The following is a 25040-nucleotide window of genomic DNA, read 5'->3' as shown; positions in this document are numbered from 1 at the left end:
TCAGTTATGTTAGACATACTTTGAGCAATTTTAAACATGGACTATGCTAAAAACACAGCAAAACAAATTAATGCCCGTTTCTGTATGGATTTAGATTGTGCAACAATAAAAACAGCTGATTTAAATCATTAAAACAAACCTAAGAAAACACTAGCACACATGGTGGATAGATGCAGAATTGAGAGCGAGGGAAAATCAGCTGATCGTTTTTCCCTCGCTCTAAATGAGAGCTTGGGAAACATCTACTTTCATTCATATCAGCTGTTATCGAAAATAGTTACTTTCGGTAAGAAGTTGTAATAAATTTTGCTAACTTTGTTGAATCTATGTTAAGCTACACAACATAAGCTGAAGATAGATCCGGATCTATCTATTCAAGCGTGAGTGGCTTGAATTCTCTAATTATGTGATTTAATGATTAAGTAAAATTAAAGATACTGCTCAAATGTTGTACACTGTACTTATAAGTAAAGATATTCTAAATAAAATAACAGACACTGTTGATTTTAGTAAAATTCCAAAAAATATGTTCGGTCCATGTCAGTAATCCTGCTTGCAGAATACTTTCTTGTTTTAAGGATAAACTTTGTCAGGTGTCAGGTGTATTTGGCTTTAAATAATCCTAATACGATAAAACCCTGGTTAACGGGAAAAAGGGAGCTAGGATTTTTTAGATGACCTATTTTTATGGCCAATCAATGATTATAATTTAAACTTTTAAAGGCTATTTCGTTTCAAAGAGAAATACAAAAGTAGTTTTTGTGTTGTTTCAGTTACTGCCATCTTAAAATTTACAACTGTATGCCCAAATTTTATTTATAAACAATAGACAGTTTGTATATCTGAATTTTATCTTTATGACACAAAATCCGTGCCAAGTTAACCCGGATTCCAATGAAATGGATTGTGGCATTGCCGAATGGATACTGTAGTAGACATCTCATCTATATGGACCAGCTGTCGCCAATTGTTTATTAAAAAAGAACATAGTTGTATGAGCCAGTCACAGAATGTGCTAATGTCTAAAATTCTATTTTATTCCTTATTTTTGTAGCTGACCAAGTTTATGGGTCATAACAATTGCTATAGCTCACAATAAGTCATTTGAAGAAAGTTTGTATATTGGACAAAAAATAGTTATTTAGTTCAGCAAAATCTGTCGGTGACTCATATCTGCTACAAAGATTTTGATTAACTTCGGGATAGAGTGTCTAGTTGTATCAATAGTCAAAGATTGGAGTTAGAAAAGGTTTTACTGTATATTATTTAAGGAAATTAATTACTGTATGCTCAATACATCTCGTTGTTTACCACATGCCGCAAATTGTTGCCTTTTGTTTGATTTTTGTAGCCAATTTTAAGTATTCTAAATTGTGCTCGTACTGGTTATTTTGTATTTTTTGTGGTGAAAAAAAACCTTTAAATTCTCAGCCCAGCCAAAATGTTTATATCATCAAAAATTTAAGCAAAAATATCCATGTTTTGGATCTAAGTCTCAAAATTATTACTGTAATCAAGAACCTGCTTGGGACAAGTAGAATTTGCATAAAAGGTCTAGTATTCAGTTGTTTTTGTTTTCCTTGTTAAAAACACAATACCCAGTTAGACATTATCTTAGCCTTAGCCAACACTACTGTAAATGTTATTAGGAATGATGAATTCAAACAAATATTTTACAAGTATTTTTATTGATATGAATTGCAAACATGTAAAAATAAAAACATCTATCAATACAACATACATAAGGCAATATGAAAGAACGCGGTGATACTTGTAAATCGTGACAAACCTAAAAACAAGGTCAGTAAAAGAAATCCAACATACAAGATTGCCAAAATTGGTAAAAATTACGCTGTAATACCTTTTTAGTAATATTCTAATAAAAATGAAAATTTCTTAAAAAATATGTTTTGGATTCTATACGGACCTTGTTTTTGTGTTTCGAATAAATATATGGATTTGTACAATGAAAACATAGGGCTTTATGACAGCCAGGAACTTGCTTGTGCTAGCCATTTTGTGTGTGCAGTTCAACATTTTGATCTCTGCTAAGCATTGTTCTTTGATCTGTTTCTCGTTGTAGATTTACATTACATTTCAAATAACTGGAAATGTAAACTATCACATGTAATTTAGAAGATAAGAAACTTACAATACATTTTAAACCCTCAACCATAGAAAAATAATAAGTCACACAAATAAACTTTAGCAAAATAGAGATATATAAGCAAATATCCGCTTTATGCTAAAGATTGACATGTGAATATAAAAATTCAATTAAGCTATACAAAACAGATCACAACATCAAGGCACATTTTTTATATAAAATTAGACAGTTTTATGTTTCACGATAACAAAACTATAATAACTTCAGATATGAAACTAAAGTCATAAATTAAGTAACTATTACTTTTAAAATGTAAACATTTTCTCAAAAGAAAATAATGAGCCCTCAGTCTTTGGGTCAAGAAACTTAGAGCCGTTTATAAATAGGTAAAAAAACAGAACTGTATAAATATAAAAATTAAATTGAAATCCTTTAGTAAGAATTAATTGAATTCCACAGTGAAGCCTTTTAACTGAGAAGTTTGTATTAATTCAAGTAAAACAATACATAAAATAGAATAGCCTGCCAGTTTCACAGTGTTTTTGTTAACAAAACCTAATTTTTCTAAATAAAACAATATTCTCAAAACAAAACATGTAAACGTTGTTTTGATTTTACCAATAATCAAATCAAATCAATTTAATAAGCTTGAAATAACACAGTTTTCCCCCTGGAAATAGAGCTACAATAATATAATAAATTAATTTATAACTAATGAAAAATATAATACTGCAGTAAAATAAATAATTTACTAAATATAAAACTGGCATTTCAGAAAACTAGGTAGGAACCCATAGGTTTAGCTTAACATTCCCATAATACTTATAGAATCAGTGATACAGATTAAAATTGAATTATTATCAAGTACTAATACACAATATCAACTACCTATGAAGGTAACAGAAAATGTTTTTTAAACGTTAATAAACGTACTAATATTACCTGAATCATTCTTAATACTGTATACAGATTTGTAACTAAAACGGTTATTACTAGGCACCAAAACATTCTAGTTAATATAGTTTGATCTACAGGATGGAATTATAGAACTCAACTGATGGTTTCAGTAAGTACAAACTTTGGTAACATCAATAAAACAGTATATAAAAATAAACAGTGGTTATATGATATAAAATAGCTTTCAAATGAACTATTATGAGAACTTAAGAACTTTGAACTTAAGCTGAGCAATAATATAGCAAACTAATTGCAATTAAAAACAATCATTTGTTTCATGCATATAACTTTATATAATTAAATAAATATCCATTTAACATTGATGTATGATCATTCAAAATGCATGATTATAAAAAAAACGTCATAATGAACAAATATTAAAACAAAGCATACCGGTAATATATTCATTCATACTCATTTAGATAGTTACATAATTTATAGTTTTTACTTTTTAATCTACAAAATAATATTAAAACCTTTCATTTGTGATATATTTTCTGCCTGAACTTGGTTTTGAAATTAAAATTAAGTAAAACACTAGTGATTCAATCACAAAATGAGGGCGAAAGTACAAAATATAAATATTCCCTGAAAATACTTCACTTTTACATAGGTTTTGTACATTTGTACCAAATAGTTTTAGAATATTAGGGAACTGGAAATTACCTATACACATTTTATAAGATAACTGACCACAAACATTTGATCCCTGGTTTGTTAACATTGTTAGCCTTCATCAGAGTTAAAACTGTGGTTTTTATAGTTATTCTTTTTTTGCTACAAATCAATTGTAAATATTTTACATTCTTAGTAACCATCACAAAGTTTTTCCAAAAACACTAGTTTTCAACATGATAAGTCTATGACTATCTAAAAAAATAGATAGGCTAAGATTGATCCAGTCAATCCAAATTTTGCACCTTATACGTTTTCTTTTGCTACAAATTATAGTAACAATTGTACATTCCTTATAGCCATTAGAGTTTCTTAAAAAAGCACTAGTGTTCAACAAGAAAAGTCTAAAATTATCTAAAAGTAGACAGGATTTATCCAGCCAATCCTTTGCACATGTTTTCTTTTAGTTTTTCTGGAAGGAAATATTTACATCTTGAGGAGGAAAGTAGTTAGGATAGGCGACGTTCCAGACGATTGCGGAAGCAACAAAGACCAAAAACACGGCCATGCTGATCCTATACACTACACGTTCCCAAGACTGAACCTCGAGGTTGCGCAGAACGTATAGACCAACGAGGAGACCTGCGGCAGCTCCTCCTAAGTGAGCGACATATCCAACCTGGAAAACCAACGTGAATCGTAACTTATTCTGTCTTTCAACAATTAAATATTGTGATAGATATCGTCATCATCATGGAAAAAATGTATAAGCTTATACAGGGTGAGGCAGACCACCTGTACACAATGTACAGCAGCTAAACCAATCAAGGTGGATTGTCTGTGACAACTTAAACCCCCCTATTTTCACCCCGTAGAATTTGGGGAAATTATTTTGAAATATCCCAAACGCACTGAAAGGGAATTTTGGGGGGGCCGGAGGGAGTAGTTTTTGGAAAATTTTCAAATGTAAAGGTAGGTTAAGTGATTCCTCAGTTTAAAGGTATTTGTTCACTGAGTAATTTTATAAAATTTAAATTGATCTTGATGCTCTTGTACAGGGTGTTAAAACCTGTCTAAAATTCAGGGTCTTACAGTTGATTTTATTGCAACCGCCTACATAAGGGATCACAATTTTTATCTCAGATCAATGAAATGGCTTTTCCAAAAATACCCTAGAATGTACCACTAAGCCAACATTAACTAATTTAAAAAAAATAAAAAAGTGTATAAACTCATATACATATAAAACATAGATTTTGTAGTATTCATTAAAAAGGTCTTTAAAAAACAAACATTTTCTATGTTTAAGGTTTGGTTCTACAGGGAGCGGCAGAAATATCTGACGGTTTTCAAGCGAGTACAGTCCGGCAGCCGAGTGGAGGGGGGTGGTGGGGAGCGGCTCATTCTCAAGGCCAAGTGACCCCATTTCAGTCGCCATAGAGCAGTGGACCGGTATACATCACGCGTTTGCCGTTGAGGCGTTTTTTAAAAATGGCGATTCTGTTGTTGGTACGCAACGTAAGTTTCGTAGGCATTTTAATGTGGCTCGTGGGGAACCTATCCCATCCCAAAACACCATCAAATTGTGGGTGGATACCTTAAGATCACAGGATCAACTGCAAAACGTAGGCCTACAGGCCAGTGAGGACGCCGGAGAACGTGGAGCGAGTGCGACAAGCTGTGCTAACGAGCTCGCATCGCGTAGACTAGCTGCTGCTCTTGGCATGTCTGATCGCTCTATTCGACGAATTTTGCTGAAGTTTTTGGACGATTGCTATTTTATATGGGTGAAAGTGAAGGTCTGAGTGCAAAATTCGTCGAATAGAGCGATCAGATATGCCAGGAGCAGCAGCTTGTCTACGCGCCGGGCGATGCGGGCTCGTTAGCACAGCTTGTCGCACTCGCTCAGTCGCTCCACGTTCTCCGGCGTCCTCACTGGCCTTGGACGGCTGTAGGCCTACGTTTTGCAGTTGATCCTGTGATCTTAAGGTATCCACCCACAATTTGATGGCGTTTCGGGATGGGATAGGTTCCCCACGAGCCACATTAAAATGCCTACGAAACTTACGTTGCGTACCAACAATAGAATCGCCATTTTTTAAAAACGCCTCAACGGCAAACGCGCGATGTATACTGGTCCACTGCTCCATAGCGACTGAAATGGGGTCACTTGGCCTTGAGAATGAGCCGCTCCCCACCAACCCCCTCCACTCGGCTGCCGGACTGTACTCGCTTGAAAACCGTCAGATATTTCTGCCGCTCCCTGTATATCTAGCATATTATTTTTCAATAATTTGTCTTTTCTATGTTGGTAGCCAAAGTCTAGATTTAAACAATTACTAAACATGAATGAAAGGTTTCAATTAGAAAAATTGTGTAGTAGAATATAGAAGAATATAAATGTTTATCCTTACCTTATTATCTTCATTCGCAATGTAACGAGCATGAATGGACGATCCTAAATCTACAATAGTCAAGAAGAGGAATACTAGGAGTTGCCAAACTGCAAACTGCATTTCAGACCAATTCTAAAAAAAAAACAAGAAAAACTGACTGAACATGTGTTATGAAAATTGGGGAAAAAGTGATTTAGCCTACACAATTATCATTTGTTATAAATTAATTAATATGGGTTTTATGATAGGTACCTTTCTGTGCTTCTAATGGTAAAACCATTAACATATCCTTTATCATGTTTAAAATTCATCTAATTTGATTATTTTATAATTTATGCAAATCTCTTAGAATATTTTCCCAGCCTTTTTACGGTACCTACTGTTAACCATCTGTTAAATATACAGTTAAATATTTCAAAAAGGAACAAAGATAGAGCTTTAAAACTTGGCACACAGTTACTGGGCATCAACATAATTTGATTCACAAATTTTCAGTGATGCACTACCTCCTGAGGGGGGACGGCCCGCTAGGAGTTAGAAGAAAATTTTAAACGTAAGCATAGGTTGATATGCACATCAAATTAAAGGCCTTTACTATTAGAATACAATGGCGCAGATTTGAACACAAACGAAAAATCGAGTCAAAGATGGCAGCAGTTCAAAGTTTTCTTGAATCTGCCATTTTTATTTTTGAACGGCTGCCATGTTTTACTCAGTTGTCAGTTGTTCTTTTGAGCTCAATTTGCGGCATTGTATTCTACTAATAAATACCTTTAATTTGATATGCATATCGACCTATGCATAAGCTTATAATTTTCTTTCGACTTCTAGCGGGCGGCCAAGAGAAGGTTGCGTAGGCGTAGTTAATATCTTAACTAGAAAAATAAATTCACAATATTCAGTCCAGACAATGAATTTAGAATTGGGTCTTTCAGATCATAGGGCTTTGTTTATAAACATTTTTGATAGCTCATTTGAGAATAGTAAGGACAGAACAGATAAAACAACTAAAAAAAGAATGTTTTCAAAAGCCAATGTCACAAGTTTTGTAAATAATATTAAAGAAATAAAATGGGATGTATCTGTAAAAAAATGTTTTGAAGAAAATTGTATTAACTTTTTTTGCCATTTTCACAATACTTTTGAAGAGTCTTTTCCCTTAAAGTTTTACATCAACAAAAATAAGAATCAAAAGAAGTCTTGGGTAACAAAGGGTATTAGAATATCTAGTATAAATAAACGAGAACTTAGTAAACTGACAAACAAATCAAACGACAGACTCTTTAAGGATTATGTTAGAAAGTATAAAACAATTTTCAAGAAAGTTTGTAATCAATCTAAAAGGATGTGCAATGCTAAATTCATAAACAAATCAGAAAATGTGAGCAAGGCTGCGTGGTGTGTTGTTAAATCGGAGCTAGGTTGTAAAAAAGTCAAAAATAGTTTTCCTGATATTAAACTCTCAAATAAAACCATTAGCGACGTAAAAGAAATAGCTGAATTCTTTAATAAAAAATTTACCAATATAACCAAGGAAATGGGAACATCACCATGTGAATTTGAGGCACTAAATATGACAAGGAACTTAATGACTAGTAAACAACTATTTAATTTTGATTTTAAAGCCATTGAGCAAAAAGATGTAGTCAAAGTAATCAAATCACTTAAAAATAAAAAATCTGCGGGATGGGATGAAATTTCTGTGGATCTCATGAAAAAAGTCATAGACTCTATTTCAGAACCTCTCACAATTATTATTAACCAATCATTTCAAAACAACATATTTCCTAAACAATTTAAATATGGAGAACTCAAGCCACTTTTTAAGAAAGGTGAAAAGCATAATCCTGACAATTATAGGCCTGTATCACTTTTACCTTCTTTTTCCAAGATTTTTGAAAAAATTGCTTATAAACAAATTTATAATTTCTTGGAAACATACAATATATTTAGTAGTAAACAGTTTGGTTTTAGAAAGGGTTGCAGCACAATGACCGCTATATCCCATTTTGTTAATGAAGTGTCATGGGCCTTGGATGAGTCACAGAGTACAATGGGGGTGTTTTGTGATTTATCTAAGGCTTTTGATTGAGTCAACTATGACATACTTTTGAAAAAAAAAAATTGGAAATTTATGGATTTTCTAAGAAATCTATTTTATGGTTGAAATCTTATATAACAGGTAGATTTCAAAGAACTGTTATTTTAAAAGGTGAGGCTTGCAGTCAAAAACTGAATGGAGTGAAATTAGAGTAGGTGTCCCACAGGGCTCTATTTTAGGTCCTCTTCTTTTCTTAATTTATATAAATGACTTACCTGAAAATATTTCTCATAATTTAATACTGTATGCAGATGACACAACTGCTGTTGTTAAAACTAAAACGGAGGATGATTTATGGGTGAAAGTAGAAGACGCTTTAATGGATCTTAGAAGGTGGTTTGAAATAAACGGACTAAAATTAAATCCAGAAAAAACACAACTAGTAAAATTTAATACGATACAATCCCGAAATTTCACACATAAAACAAGAACCAAAACTGTCAAATGTACAAAATTTTTAGGTTTGTATGTTGATTCAAATTTAACCTGGGCCAAGTGCATTGAAAACATATTACATAAGCTTAATTCTGCCTGTTTCCAAATGCTTTGTTTGAGAAATATTTTGGATATGAAAACATGTTTAATGATATATTATGCCTATTTTTATTCAATATTGCATTATGGGATTGAATTTTTGGGATTCTCATCAGAAATAGAAAAGATTTTTAAAGTAAAAAAAAAATACTTAAGAATAATGACATTTGCTAAACGAAAACATTCATGTAGACCAATATTTAAAGAACTTAATATAATGACTGTACCAAGTTTAATCATTTTTAAATCCTTATTAATGGTACAGTCAAATTTTGAAAACTTGTGTGCGGAGAATTTTGACCATCCATATAACACCCGTTTCAAAAAGAATTTTCAGTTTCCGATTCACCGATTAAAATTAATAAATAGTAATAATAAATAATAAATAGAAAAAACACCAAAATATATGGGAAAGAAATTGTTTAATAAACTGCAACCAAAATATTAAGATTTAATAAACAAAACATCTTTTAAAAGCAGCCTTGCCTCATTTCTTGTAAACAAAATATATTATAGTATTGACGAATTTTTTGAATGATGGTAATTTTTTAAATTAGCAAATATTATGTTTTTTAAAATAACCCAAATAATTATTTCTAAGAATCATTGTTTATTTTTTAGTATTTTAGGTACTTATTATGATATATGACTTATTATGATGTTTATTGACAATGTCACCTGTTTTTGTAGCTTATGCTATGTAATCTGTAAAACGTTTATGTGACAATAAAGATATATTTATTTATTTATTTAGGCCTATAATAGCATTGCAAAGTCAATGCATCTTTGAATAACTGTCATTTTGGACTCGGTTGTCTTTTTGAGTTCGGGTTTGCGGCATTGTATTTTACTAACAAAGACCTTTAATTTGATGTGCATATTAACCTATGTTTAATTTAAGATTTGCTTCTGACTCCTGGCGGGCCGTTCCACTGAAGAGGTAGCGTAGAATTGAATAATGTGTTGAAATTAACCTAATGCCTAGTAACTGTGTACCAAGTTTTAAAGTTCAAAATCTTTATTACTTTTTGTCCCGGAACAGCTAATTTGACCAATAAAGTTGTTCTATGATATACAATAGCATTAAAAAGTTATAAGGTTTACCGACAGGGTGCAGCACTATTATATAGTTTTCCATTGTGATAACAGCTAATTTGAAGTAAGCAGCATCAAAAAGCTGTGATACACAATGAGAACTGTCAAAGAAGGATTTTTTACAGTAATATGTTTGTTTTTAATTTAATACATAATTTGTCATATTGTGTGCATGTTTGATAATTTACTTTTTTATATTGTTCAGGTGCAGGGGTAGAACAGAATGGCTATGGTAGATGTGTAATACTATACTGTATCTGTAACCCTCCCCCATTGCAAACGCAAAGCTAGAGTATAACTGCAATAAGCATTTTATACTTATAAGCCAACCCCGTACAAAGAACACACTCTGCTAGTTTAGAAATAAATTATTAACTTTGGGTTTTGCTAAAGTGTATATGATGAGTACATACAAGTGTAAAAATGTTAAATTTCTATGAATAATTAACAGTAGTTGAAAAAAGTCTGTTATTGCAAGTATTCTTCTAACCTAAAAGTTCTTCCCAAAAAATTTCACCAATAGGGTTATGTTCATGTTGGGTGGGGGGGGGGGGAATTCTAGGTGGCGCTGATTCGGGTGTTCGCTTAAATTCCTAGAACCGGCCCTGCTTACCATTGACTATACTATATAAACACTAGTGTTAAAGTTTATAATGTCAATGCTATTACTGAATTCGATACTATATATATTGTTACAGATCTATAATATGGAGAGAAACGCAAGTTTAAAAAACGTATCTATACTTGCATGACATATAACAGGTAAAATAGAAGTTTTTAGGACAATTGGGCAAAGTTCTACTTCTAGCCGTTAGAAATGGCTTTATAAAGTCACCAAACGGCTTTTAGGAGATATGGCTTCGTAGTCTACAGTAGGCCTATGTTTTGAAATTCATGAATGCAAGTTTGTCATAGTTTGATTTTTTAAATGTCTACTTGCTCATGACAAAGACAAATAACAGGTGAAATGGGACGTTTTTGGACAGTTTGACGCAGATATAGACATTAATATTGAACGGCTTTAGAAAGTCAGTAAACCACTTTTAGGAGGATATGGTTGTAGCCTTCAATATGTTTTCAGTGTTATGAATGCAATCGTCATAGTTAGTTTTAAAAATGTCTACTTATTCATGACAAATAAATGGGGAAATGGGAGGTTTTGCACACAGTTCTAGACTTTAAAACTGTTTTTTTTTTTTTTTTTTTAGAAAGTCTTCCAACGGCTTTTAGGTGGTTATGGCCGTAGTCTAAATTGTGTTTTTAAATTCATGAATGCAATCGTCATAGTTTAATTTTTTAAATGTCTATTTGCTCATGACAACAACAGGTGAAATGAGAGTTTATGGACAATTGGGCACGGTATTAGGTGTTAAAAATGGCTTTAGAAAGTCACCAAACGGCTTTGAAAATTCCAAATTTTCCGCCGGACCCCCCTGGTTCATTGGGGCGTGCTCCACACCCCCAAGCCCTCCCGTAGCCCCCCCCCCCTTGACAAGGAACCGCCACTGGGTCCTCGTCATAATTGAAGCGCTATGCTGCTAACCAAGTTTTCATTTTGGTGCACAAACCAAGTGAGTCACTTGGAGCCAGTTTTGGACTTTAGGGTGGGTGGTTGAGAGAAATTCTCCCGTTTGAATGGTTGAAGGAGATTGTGAATGCGATTTGACGTGACACACCTCACAACTGATGCGTTTAAAATTGCAGCACACTTTATAAACTTTATGTTTTACTGCAAGCAACACAATGACAATTCTACTGTGATATCTGGACAGTCATTGAGTTGGCAAATGTGTACGTTCCTTACTTTCTGAACAACCCTCATAAATTTCTGGCATGAAAAATTGATTTTAAAAAGCCTGAGAGAACTCGTAAGTTGTACCATGATAATGGTGGCAATGTGAGCAGTGATGAGGGCGTAAACTCCCCCAGAAGCCCCGGCGAGGTACACGTAGGGGTCGGACATTGAGGTAGCGAGGGAGCCGGCAATGACTCCAGCGAAGTAGACGATGAGAACTCTCCACCAGCGATGAACCATCTCCAGTGGAATACCAAGTAGCACTTGAACCAAGATGTTCACTCCCAGATGAAACACACTGGAAAACACAACAAATATTTATATATATATATTTTTTTGTATTAAACCTATTTATTTTATTGTTATTAATTCACATGTGCATTAAATCAATTAAATTTACTAGTGAATTAAAAAAATTAAATTCAATTTGTAGTAGAATTAAATATTATATTCTTATTATTTATTTATAGTAATTAATAAATAATATTATATTAAAATATTTAAATGTACTTGAAATATTTAATAAATATAAGTTTTGTACTGATAATATGATCTACCCCGCAATAAATTTATTATTAAATAAAACACTATGGCATAATAAGGTATTAAATATGTTAATTAATATAATTTTAACATTCTCTGTTATAATTAATAAAATATTTTATTTTATTATTTTATATTATAGTTAATAAATTAACATTTCTGCCATAGAATGAGTTTTTTTATTAATTTAGTTAGTTTTTTAGTATTAATCATGATTTCTGTAAGTATTTTATATATTCGTACCCCAATGCAATATATTTTTACCTGGTCTTGATTTTTTTTTAAATTGTTAAATTTCCCTGTTTTTAGTAGTGATTTCTATATACTGTACCCCAATGCATGTATAGGGTATCATGATTTAATTTTAGGGTTAATTAGTTTTATTTTTATATTAAAATTATTCTTTATTTGTATAAAATTTTAGTTTGGTTTTTTATTTTTTTGGGAGAAAGCTTTATTTCTGACATAGAATGATTTTTTTTATTAATTTAGTTAGTTTTTGAGTATTAATCATGATTTCTGTAAGTATTTTATATATTCGTACCCCAATGCAATATATTTTTACCTGGTCTTGATTTTTAAAAAATGGTTAAATTTCCCTGTTTTAGCGAATTTTCCTATAGGCAAGTATAGGAAAGTAGCTATTACCGTAGGTGGCACGGTAAGACCTAGACCCGGGACCGATTTACTTTTTCATTTTGATGTCCCCAGAGGCCAAAAACACCATTCGTTCAAATTTGTATATATATATATATATATACGTCCGTGAACACGATAACTTGAGTAATTTTTGTCCGATTTTGATGAAATTTGGTTTAAAGGTGTAAAGCGGGATAAACTTGAATGAGTTCGCGAACCAGCATGATCGGACCATGGGAACGGGGCTTTACGGGGGGTTTTATGGGGTAAAAATTGGTTTTTCTCCCTTATGACCCTCAAAACACAAAATTTCCCAATTTCTCTTTAGACCTTTTTAAAGAGCTTAAAAAACAATTAATTTAGTATATAAAAGTATTTTTGTTCGGTTAATAGTAACGGAGAACATTTAAAAAATTTTAAATTTAAAATTCCCATGTTATTCTTATGGAGAATATTGTCAAATGTTGTAGTTTGCTTGTTTATGGCAAATATTTTGTATTTTGATCAAATTTATTTATTTTGTACTAAGCTATCAATATTTTACAAAAAAACACACTTTATTAGTTTCCTTGTAGCAGCAAACCTAGGTACTCGTTAAACCTAATGTTATTAAAAGAAATTTAATTGTAAATCAATTAAGACAAATGGAAATTCGCTTAGTCGGCAGGTTTGCTGCGGCGGGGGTATTTTAGTAGTGATTTACTATATACTGTACCCCAATGCATGTATAGGGTATCATGATTTAAATTTAGGGTTAATTAGTTTAATTTTTATATTAAAAATTCTTTTATTTTATATTAATTTTTATATTAAATATTAGCCTATATTTTATATTAATTTCTATTAAATTGTTCTTGGATTAAAGAACCAATTTTTTTTACAAGAACATAAAATAATAAGATCAATTATTAGTTGAAACAGGGATAAAAAACTCAATAGTAATTAATTATAACAAGCTTTTAAAAAAGAAAACATTTATTGATTTAAAAAAACAAATCTTCCAAAGAATAAAACGCCAAGCTAAAGAGTTAATTTGTTTTATGTTTAACGGCAGTTTATTGTCAATTTTAGGCCTCATATACTATGGCGACAATGGAACAAGTTTAGCCTATGTTGTGCAGGTTTGAGAGAATTTTAAAATCTTGTATCACAATTGTGGTCACATTGATTTAGCAAGAATATGTCAAAGTTTCCCTTAATCATTAAAGTATTTTGATAAATAAAAGAACTGTAGAAGGTAGGAAGTTTGAATTGAGTTAAAAATTGTAAATAAAGACATTTTTGTGATTTTCCTTTATTTATCTTCAAACTGTTTACATTGCATGAAACAAGTCATAGTTGTTTTACATGGAGTATCAGTATAATGCTCGATATTTTCTTTTTAAAGGAACTCAAAGCACAAGTCTCCAAAAAATTTGAAGAGAGGTTTATTTAAATAGAAACATAATACATAGAAACATATACCAAAAATTTATTTAAATTGCAAAAAAGAGCGATAAGGCTTGTAAGTGGTGTACGCTCTAGAACTCACTGTAAACCTATATTTAAACATTTAAAAATTTTAACTTTGCCTGCAATATATATTCTTCAAGTTCTGTTGTATGTAAAACATAATTTAGAAATGTTCTCAGAAAATTCAAATAGACATAATTATGAAACCAGATTTAAAAACAACTTGCAAACAGTGCTTTGTAAATACTCAAAGATTCAAACAAACATTCAATACATGGCAGCTAAATTGTTTAATAATTTATCAGTGGAGTCTCGTGAGTTGTCCTTGAACACTTTCAAAACAAAATTGAAAACATATTTAATACAAAAATGCCCATATACAGTGGAGGATTTTTTTACATGTCAAAATATTTCTATTTAATTGTGCCTGAATTTATATATTTTTTAATACTAGAACTTATTATATTGATTGATTACATCTAAGTACTCATTTGCTGTATTAATATAAGCATTATGTATTTTATGACGATTGTTAAAACATTGTGAAATGTCTACAACAATAAATTGATTTGATTTGATTTGATAACATTATCCTGGATCATCAAAGTTTCAAGATATTTTCAGAATGTTTCTTGAATTAAATAATAAATCTTCAACCCATTCAAACTGTTACGCCATCAAATAAATATTCCAACAATAAAAAGTTTAGTATTTTACTGAATAATAAATAATAAATTATTAATGATATTTTTTATTCAAATTTAATTTAGTAACTAATAAATTGAAATTGTAAAATTACTGCGGAACTTTATTGTAAGAAACATATTTAAGGCCAAAAAGTATTATAGATAACATGTTTACTCATAATATACATTCTGCAACTAAAACGTTCTTCAATTAATCTTTCAATGAGTGATTTTACTTTCATATTATTAATTCATTTCATAAGGAAGAAAAAAAATATTTAATTCATTTTACTTACTAATTTATAAAACATAGAATAATTTGGGTGTGTCTGTTAATAGGTTTTACTATTAGCATCATAAATTACACAATTTTCTAGCAAATTCATAAAAATTAATTAATTGATTAATCTCATTTATCTTGGCAGCTTAAATGGCAATAAATGCAGTCACCGCTATATTTATGTTTTACTACCTTACTAATCACAATGCACAATCTAGATTTAATGTTCTACGTTCTTGTTATTTGAGAGATAACTCCAATGAGTCAGTATTCTATTTGTCAGTTTGCAACGTGCAATGGGTTTTTTTTTTAAGTTCATTGTTCATAATATTTTGTAAAACTTTGTTTGGTTTTGGTTGGCATGATGTGAATATTTGGTGATAGAACACTCTAATGATGCAGATTTCTAAAGATAATTTTACCGATTTAGTGTGAAAGAAGAACTCTGGCTTTTAGCGGTAAGTGATAAGTTTGGTTATATAAAATTAATAAGATGGATGAACGATATAGTTAGATAAGAGGAATTGGCAAGATAATTAAACTAAACAGGCCTGGGTAGCTTAGTACATAGGCAAAGAAACAAAAGTCCCTAGTTAATCTTTTATAGTAGCTTACATCAGGTCGAGGTAATAGTTAATTGTATGTACATTATTAAATTGTTAAACCAAAAAGAGCAATCATAGATTATTAGCGATAGAAAAAAACAAATAATTTTTTAAAATTTATTTATGCATCAATTTAGGACATTAGTTAGTAACGATCTTCTATTTTGCTAGTAGTTAAGGATTTTTGATAGGATACCACACTTACCTTGTTATCTCGATGTAAAAAGACTTCATATTTGCACAATATACACAAAGATTTTAAACTAAACACAACAATTAATTAGACTATTTCATTGCCTCTTACAACAAAGTGACAGTGAAATATTCTTATTTCTTGGTGAAGTGTAATTTTTTGTGTTAATTGTGCTAGGTGAAGAACTCTAGCCCTTTTAGGTTTAAGCCCGCTAGCCCCAAAAGAATCCTTGAACCCTTCTTTCATATGTTACATCATTAACATCAAACTCACAAAATTATTTTGTCTTGGATTACGTACTGTTCAAATAAAGCGATACCTAAGTAACTCTACACTTCCATGAATCAATATTTACCGCAACAATTTTAAGTAAAATTGTCAGTAAGTCACCTTGTACAATTCGGAATAAGAATAAGAATGTAAGCTTAGTAAATTCACTTACCCGATATGCACAAACATGTACGTCATATAACGCCAAGCTTCAGCCCGCTTACGGGGATTGTATATGAACAGCTGAGATACTGGGCCATCTGTGCTTACTGTGGTGTGAGTGACGGCGACATCGTACAGGAACAAACCCATCTGTGACCAACAGAACATGTCAATAACGGAAAAGGAAACAGAAAATCATAGAATCAGAATACAATTTATGATTACGACAGCAAACAAGTGATATCATAGAAATTGAACTTAAAGTTTGTTTGTTAACTTCAGCCGGGCGCTGAGTGATCCATCATCTCATCAGAGCCTATTACTTGGAAAACTTGTAGGTTTTTCATTGGGGTTTACAATATACATTTAAAGTATGTCTATGAAATTTGTACAGACATTGTTTATAACACATCATAAACAATACAGTTCTTCAGTCTGTAGGTCTCTAAAATTTTGTAGACGTTCACGACTTCTCCGTTTTCTCCACCATCACAGGGGATGTTCACAATTTTGCCGCAACCCCAGGAGATGTTAACGATTTTTCCACGACAACATGAGATATTCATGATTTCACCGTGATAATGGGGATAATTAATAAACATTATGTTATCAAATGACCTTTTATTTTGACAACTGATGTTTTAAAATCAATACTTTCCAAAGTATCCTTATTTGAGTTTTACAGTGAATCACAGAAACAAAGAGTAGTACTTCATTTTATGTTGTTTGTTGTTGTTCCGGATCGGTATGACAAACAATAAAAGGTTAAATTACCTGTGTCCGCCAGTCGATCCTTATGTGCTGTATCCTATTACAGGAGATGCATTTCGGCAGTATAAATTGCCATCATCAGTCCTAATATAAGATCTTGATCTTCCCCATTGGGTGCGTCTTGAAGTTTTGAAAGACGTACACAAACTTTACACTTATATACATTACGAATAAAACATACAAATACACGGTAGGCCTACTTTTATTTTAGTTAGTAAAAGTACATGTTGACATGTAGACGCGCGTCGGTCGTGTGTCGAGTCTCGACTCTCGAGAGTCGTACATAGGTAATTTAACCTTTTATTGATAGCAGTATAAAAATCCACGGCTCATTTAAGTTTTTAAAGTTTTAATGATTGAGTGAATACCAACATATCTGCTTGAACTTAAATCTGAATCAAAATTCAAACCAATAACAACAGAGAACACATTGTAGGAAAAATACTTCCCCAAAATACGTACCTCTATTAAACTAATCAAGAGCATGCCTATAGCAGGGGGTCTGCAAGTATATTGGTCTTCATATTCTCCATCGATGATATCATCTCTAGTCCAAGTCCTTCGAGGAATCACTGAACGGACGTAAGAGTTCATGTAATGATTGAACAGGTGCCTTCCCTCATCGCTCTCCACCTTAAAACATATAAAACAACATGTAGTTTCGTATGACGATATACAATAGGAGACAATCCCAATTTAGTTTATTATATAAAATCGTCAGCTTTCCCAGGAGTAAGATAGTCTGCTTGTCTATTTATTAGTATCATGTATTATTTATTAGTGGTGTCTTAAGTATTATTGGATAACAAGAACAAAACTTGAGTTTGGTCCTATTATAAAGGCTGAAAGTATGCTTAGTTTTTAATAACCATGTTAACACATTCAGTGCAGCAGGCATTCCAACAGGCGCTCGCCAATGGCGGCGAGGCCCGGGCAAAGCCCCGGCGCGGCACCGTAACAGCGAACGCAATTGGCATTCAAATATTTCAATCTAACGAATAACAAAAGAGCAGCGATGATTGTACTACGTTACCCCGAGATTGGACGTAAAACACCCAAAGGTAGCTGCACTGCCTGGATCAGTAGTCAATGGCTTTGTAATATGGCTTGAAGAGAGAAAATCCCCAAAACCAGGACAAAAGCATTGTCAGGCGGGATTTTACGGGAAATTTTAGTACCAACCTACACAAAAATAAAGCTCACATTCTAAGCTACAGGCTAGCAACGGTTTTAACGTTCCCCGGCAATGGCTGAGCTCATACTGAACTATTGTAGTGGGGATTGCGCAACTACATCAATTGATGTAGGGTGGTTGGAGCGCTCGTCGCGCGACTACATCAATTGATGTAGTCAGCACTGAACGTGTTCACCTTGTTCTTTAGTAATTTAGTCTGGCACATGTGACGGAACATTTAATTTAAAGTTAAAACAAACAAATCTGTAACATTAAATGTGTAGATCAAATTTTGTCACACACACTGAACATGTGAATTACTTTTCAAACAATCATCTGATTTTCTAAACCAGATATTTTGGATATCAACTTTAACCTCTTTTAACCTTGCATTTGCACATGGTCCACAGAAGCCTGTGCATGGAACATAGCCTATCCAGCAAAGCATACCGTGAGCCGGTATGGTTCAAAGGTGAACTGTACCGATAAAATGAGTGGCAGGTATCAGGATCCGAACCCACTGTCACTATTTATTTATTTAAATTCATAGTTTTTATCAGATCACATTGATACAAGAATGCCAAAGTGTGTATTTTAAAGCAAAGATAAGTGAGTGAGTGTGGAATGAATGAAAGGACAGCTTTGATACTGACTAAAATCAGTTTGTTCTATAGCCTGGGCCATTTATTTAAAGCCCCATTGATCAAAAACAGCTGGAACAAGTTTCAAACCACCAAAAAGCTTTTGAATCTTCTCAGGATCGAATGAGCGAACTTTAGATTACCAGGCAAGTATAACCACTTAGCTACCCAGCAATATGTTGTGTATACATTATGTACGGACAGTTTGATTCTGTTACTCACCAACTTGAGAAACTCATGGAACTCAAGGTAACCATTCCTGTCAGCGTCGGCATTCAAGAGTATCTGCTTGACAACTCGATCCGGTATGTCGTGGTTGAATCTGTTACTTCTCAACATCGTCTTGAATTCAGCCAAGGCGATCCGACCATCTCCATCCACATCGTACTGTACAAGTTACAATACATCAGCATTGAACAAAACGCTTATGTCCTAAAATATTGTATACAATCTAAATTAAATCATACAAGTTACAGTTATTTGTACAGTACACATTTATCATTTTAAAGTTGGCCACCATATTGGAAATTTTGAAAAACTAAGTTCATATTTACAATGGTTACTTTTTTTATTTTAGTGTCCCAACTTCAGATCCTAGGACGCTAAGTTCTAGTCTGGAACTGTTTTACACATTACTTCAGGCTACTCCTAGAGGGTCGCAGCATTATCACATAAATAAAGACTATTGGTGATCGGCCCTCGATCGGCCGAAACCTCGGGTACCAAAGCCCGAGCTCTACCACTAGACCAGCTTGCCAAATTTACAAGGGTTACAAAAAGTAGAATAAGTTTTAAAGTTAATGAATTAGATATTATTTTTTTAAAACTATACTTAAGATAAGTGGTTTGTATAATTTTCATTAACTGCATTTATTGCTGTATACATATTTAACTTTATACAAACATTTTATATTATATTATTTAACTGTTACTTTGTAATATTGAGTATAATTAATGGTTTTTAACCATAGCTATTTTTGGTAATTTCCCAGTAACTGCTGTAGACTCTTGTAATCAATCAATATAATTTCCATAAATAATGTTCATAAATTTGTGGTGCCCTATGTAAAATGGACAATACATAATGTAAATAATATAAATATTTTACAAATCTACACTACACTGTTCAATGTATTCTAAGTGTAAATGCAGTGACCCGATATTGGGAAATCATAACATAACAACAACACTTCTGAGTCATGCATTAGTAAGCTTGTTAACAATGTGTTACTTGGTAATTACTGGAACCAAAACAACCAAACAAGCAGAATTGGTCATGTTTCTTGTTGGAAACTAAGATTTCACTAGATAAGTATGCAATCTACTTACCCTATTGAAGATATGATGCCAGTGCTGTAAAAAAGGGGGGAAATTAGAATATGTCAAAAGAGAATAGTTTAAGGTCTTGATATTTATTGTTTCAAAATTATATAATTGTTTTATTTTTGAATCCTGTAGTTCTTATGGGCAATAGACTCTTTAATACAAATTTGAAAGGTTCAGATTGATGAAATATAGCCTCATCTTTTTTATTGACTGACTAAAACGATTTTAACAGACTACTTTATACTTTATTTTATAGGAGGCCTACAGTAGAACTAAAAATATACAAATCAATTGGCACCGGATAATAAAAAATTTGGATAGTTGGTGTTTCGGAGAGTTGGTGTTCGTATAATTGGAGTTCTACTGTAGGCTAGTACCTGTGGTATAGTTGTACTACTACAACAGGTTTTGCACTTCAATTTCTGTTTGGTTTACTACATAGCACAAAAAAAAGCATTGGTGAATATGGCGGTGTTTTGTTTCATTACACTACAACTTAGTAGGTGTAGTGCAACATAAGTTGGCAAACCTGAATGTCGAACTTAGTATCAGTAAAGTAGCGTTTAAGTGACACATAAGTCTTCATTGTTGAGACCACTATAGGCTAAAGCATAGACAAATAGAATAAATATAGACTCTCAAAGGAAGGTTCCGCGATATGCCGCAAGAGCGTGCTCGGTGTTCGATTCGCTGCAGTCGTCAGCTCCTCGCTGTATGCTACCAGCAGACGCTGCAGCGGTGTACACCGTAACTACATGTCACTCCTCACTGCTGTCGGTCTATATTTAATTCTTTTTGTCTATGGCTAAAGTGATAGGAATAAAAACATCTTGAACAGTAATTATAATTGCCTACAAAGTAATTAATACCCCAGCCGCAGTAAAACTGTAGACTAAGGACATTTCCATTTGCCTGATTGGATTTTTGCAAAAGTATTTCCTTAAATACAGTATGTCACATTTATTCCCCATTTAAATAAAATTATATCTAACAAGTACTTGTTTGTTGCAACAGGGAAAAGAAAAAGTTTTTCTTTTATTGTTAATAGTATAGTATGAAATGAGTAGGTGAATTTGATCAAAATATATCAATAAAGAAACAAATTACAACAGCTTACTTTTTTCTCCATAAGAATAAGATGGGATTTTAAATGTACATTGGGAATTTTTTATGTTATCTTTAATTGTACAACAACGCTTCAATATACTAAATTATTTAATTTCCACTTCGATAAAATCCATTGATGATTTGGCGGGATTTGAACCCGGGGAAGTCCCGCACTCTAACTACTAGACCAGCTCGCTCAACAGATTAACAAACAGAAATAACATAATTCAAGTCAAGACCCTTCTCACCTCCTTTGTGGTTTAAAGTAGGTAATTGGATTTGATATAGGCTACCAAAGTAACATAATAAAATCCCAGTTTGTGCAGCATAGATTCACAAATATTTTTTTGGGAAGGTACTTTATGAAAATTAACACTTAATACTTAGTACTTACATTCTCCACTGAAACCATTTGAATCCCTTGATGTTCTGGTTGTTTTCTCGCCATTTTGCTACAAAAAATTTAGTTTAGTTTTCAGTCAAGAATAAAGGAATACAGATAGGCCTACTAAACAATATATTGTAAGTAACTCAAACTTACTGTCCACTACTCACTTTTGTCAAATACAGACTACTATGTTTATCAACTTAACACTTAACTGATAAAAATATGAGCTGAATGAGTCACTGATTTTGCTGTGCTTAATAAGATGAGTCAAACATGATAAAGTATCCACTTGAGATTAAATGACACGATTGAATTGATTTTCATAATTGATAATGATGATTTATTGAATGACTTCCAATTTATAATCAAGCTTTTAAAAACAAATTACAATTAAAATAACAATTCACTTAGCCTAGTAGTCAAAACTAATTCACACACATAAACAAAATTCAAAATGCATTATTCCTACAGTAGGTAGGCCTAGTAAATAATTATTTTATTAAAACGCAATAAAAATGTGTTCGCTTTAAATAAATTATATCTAACTTAAAGTTAACATGAATATTTTACAGTTATGCGGGTAATTGAAGCAAACTTTAAATTCTAATAAAAAAAAAATTAGAAAATTCTTATTACAGTACGGTACCAGTTTTAATTTTTATGTCTACGTTTGAATAGTTTTAGGATTTTTGGGTGTGAATTACGGTCTGATTTTGAAACCACAGAACGTAAGTTTACCAGCAACAAAATTACAATGTAGCCCCTATAGGTAAAGGGCCAATGTAGCCCATTAGTTTTGGACAAACGCGGTAGATGATTACAACGTCACCACAATCGTTGGAGATGATCACATTAGTGCCGCGATTACGAATCATAGAGTGGATTTGTGATGTATGCACAATAGCTTACACTAAATTTACAATTGGCCAACTCTTAGCTATATTGGAGAGTGGATGTACAATAAGCGTGCCTGAACGACGAGTCCACCCCTCTCACAATACAGTATTGGAGAGCCCATACAAAACCACTGCCCGCGATGAGCACGGCCGCCATGCCGGAAATATCAGGGAACCACTGGGAAAAACGTTGGTCCTGATACTGCTCACTGAGCAGCAAAATACCAGCGCTTTGGTCAATTGCAAAGTGGTTAAGCAGACCGTCAGATGTCCTGCTCCTTTGCAGGCTAACACATTGAAGCCTATGGGCGCTAACAGGGCTCTTATGCATATACCGTATTAATTCAAAAAATATTTAATGTACTTTTTTAGTTTTAATTATTCCCCTGTACGTTAGGATAGTAAAAATTAAACATGTTAAATAAATCTAATCATGTTTAATGAAACAATGTCACTTATACTAACAAAATTACAAAAGTATTAAAATGTGTTGTATTTATTTGAATTTTTTAATATTTGTCAGGTGATTTTTTGGTCCTTTGTGCAGCCTAAAAAACAAGTATATACGGACTTTGACCGTTCTTCCATTGATTGCAATGGAGTTTGTCCGATATTCCCCTGCATACCCTCAACGTTTTGTATCATAGCGTGGAATCTGTTCGTTATTCCAGTGTGTAAATTGCACGTGGTTATAAAACTCACTCATTTTCTGAATTTTTGGAGTTTGATCATTCTTTCCCTGCACCCTTTAATTATTACTGTCCTGTAAATACTGGATCTAGGCTATTGAATATTGGTTTTTGAGCTCTTTACCAGAAATAATCCACATTGATATAGTCATGTCTACTACGCTGGATTAAATTTTTTTACATATTTCATGATGCCATCCCTTTAATTTTTTAACTACATAATTATAAAATATAGCTAAATAAGTTATCTATGAAAAAGTGCATGCAGATAAAAAGAAATTATATAAAGAATCACCAATAAAAAGAAATGGTATCAATTCAGTAATGGTCAGTAGATCCTTATTGTTAAGACCTAGGCCTAATTGAGTTGTAAACAACGCATTCGAGTGAAACTATTTTCAATAACATATTTTTGGCCATTCCAAAGTAACGTACATGTTACAGCGGCCGACATATAAACAAAAATATTTCATGAAACAATAGTTAAGTTTAACTATGAACTGGTGTATGGCATTAAAGAATGTTTACTCTATAAAAACATGTGATTGTTTTAACACTACCCTCTGTCATTTTACAAGTATATGTGTTTAAATGTGATAACGTCTAGGTTACACACATGGAAGTCAGATTTGTGTGCCCTTACTTACAATGTGAAAGGTCTGTGAACCTAGAAGGTATAAAAATCTAAAAATTTAAGAGACCATTCTTTAGTTAGAAAAAAATCATGAAATGGAAATTACAGTAAACCTCTGTGCGGTTGCACCTGTTCGGTAACATTAACGGACAGGTTAATGTAGGTTTCAATTTTTTAGGAACTTAGTTAGGCCTATAGTCAGAGCATTTATTATGAATCCAATTTTAAAGTAGGCGGTCACATGAAATAAACTAATTTGGAGTGGATTAAAGTATATTTATGTAATTGTCTTGTATTTATACTTAAATATAAGTAGGCCCCTAGCACAATTTGCAAGGTACAACAAATCAAAGAAAACCATAATTTTACGTTTCATAAACACCCTCAAGTTCACATACGTTAGGTACCCAATAACTTTTTTTCCTAAAGTTAGGTAGAAAAATGTAAAAAAAGTGTTACATAACCTCAACTTAAAGTTAACCTTAGGCTACCTTTGTATTAAAAGTTTCATTAAGTTAGAATTTATTTGTTAATAAAGAAGAAATAGGCTAATAATATTTTTGTTGTGAACTCTATTGAATATGTTTTCATTTCATTGATTTTCCTTTTGATCTGACTGTTATATTTGTCTAAACTACTGTGTTTTGTTTTACCACATGTTATATATTTTGTATTGAATTTATTTAATTGTTTGAAGATTCAGTTAAGACTTTGGAATAAATAAAGAAGCCTACTAATCTGTTTGTGAAATAATTATTTTATAATTTCTGGTAATTATTTCAAGATTCAAAACATTTTGGCGACCGTGACAGGATCTTTTCTTTAATTGAAGACATCTGGGTTATTTAATAGTTTATACCAATATGGAAGGCCTAGAAAATATGAAAAAGAAAAGATCACAGATTAGAAGGCTATTCACCAAAGTGTATAATGAAATGGAAGAAGCATTTAATAATGAAGACCTGTCAATGAATGATAAAGAAA

The 25040-nt window shown here is 32.2% G+C and overlaps 1 protein-coding gene across 1 annotated transcript in view; it reads right to left on the bottom strand.

Moving 5' to 3' along the window:
- Nucleotides 1–1669: 1669 nt before the first annotated feature.
- Nucleotides 1670–25040, bottom strand: part of LOC128998642 (rhomboid-related protein 3-like) — a 30395-nt gene continuing 7024 nt past the window's right edge. Inside the window, exons 2-9 of the mRNA XM_054424866.1 lie at nt 21844–21901; nt 20346–20369; nt 19239–19403; nt 17664–17834; nt 16441–16580; nt 11685–11898; nt 6094–6207; nt 1670–4358 (exon numbers count right to left, since the gene is read on the bottom strand). Coding sequence (XP_054280841.1) covers nt 4143–4358; nt 6094–6207; nt 11685–11898; nt 16441–16580; nt 17664–17834; nt 19239–19403; nt 20346–20369; nt 21844–21897 — 1098 coding nt within the window. The 5' untranslated portion in view covers nt 21898–21901 and the 3' untranslated portion in view covers nt 1670–4142. The remainder of the gene's footprint in view (nt 4359–6093; nt 6208–11684; nt 11899–16440; nt 16581–17663; nt 17835–19238; nt 19404–20345; nt 20370–21843; nt 21902–25040) is intronic.

This window comes from Macrosteles quadrilineatus, unplaced genomic scaffold (genome assembly GCF_028750875.1).
Source record: "Macrosteles quadrilineatus isolate MER2022 unplaced genomic scaffold, UCM_ALF_1.0 Scaffold_7__1_contigs__length_78375512, whole genome shotgun sequence".
In the NCBI taxonomy this organism is placed as follows: domain Eukaryota; kingdom Metazoa; phylum Arthropoda; class Insecta; order Hemiptera; family Cicadellidae; genus Macrosteles; species Macrosteles quadrilineatus.
This window is presented reverse-complemented; position numbering and strand designations above follow the sequence as displayed.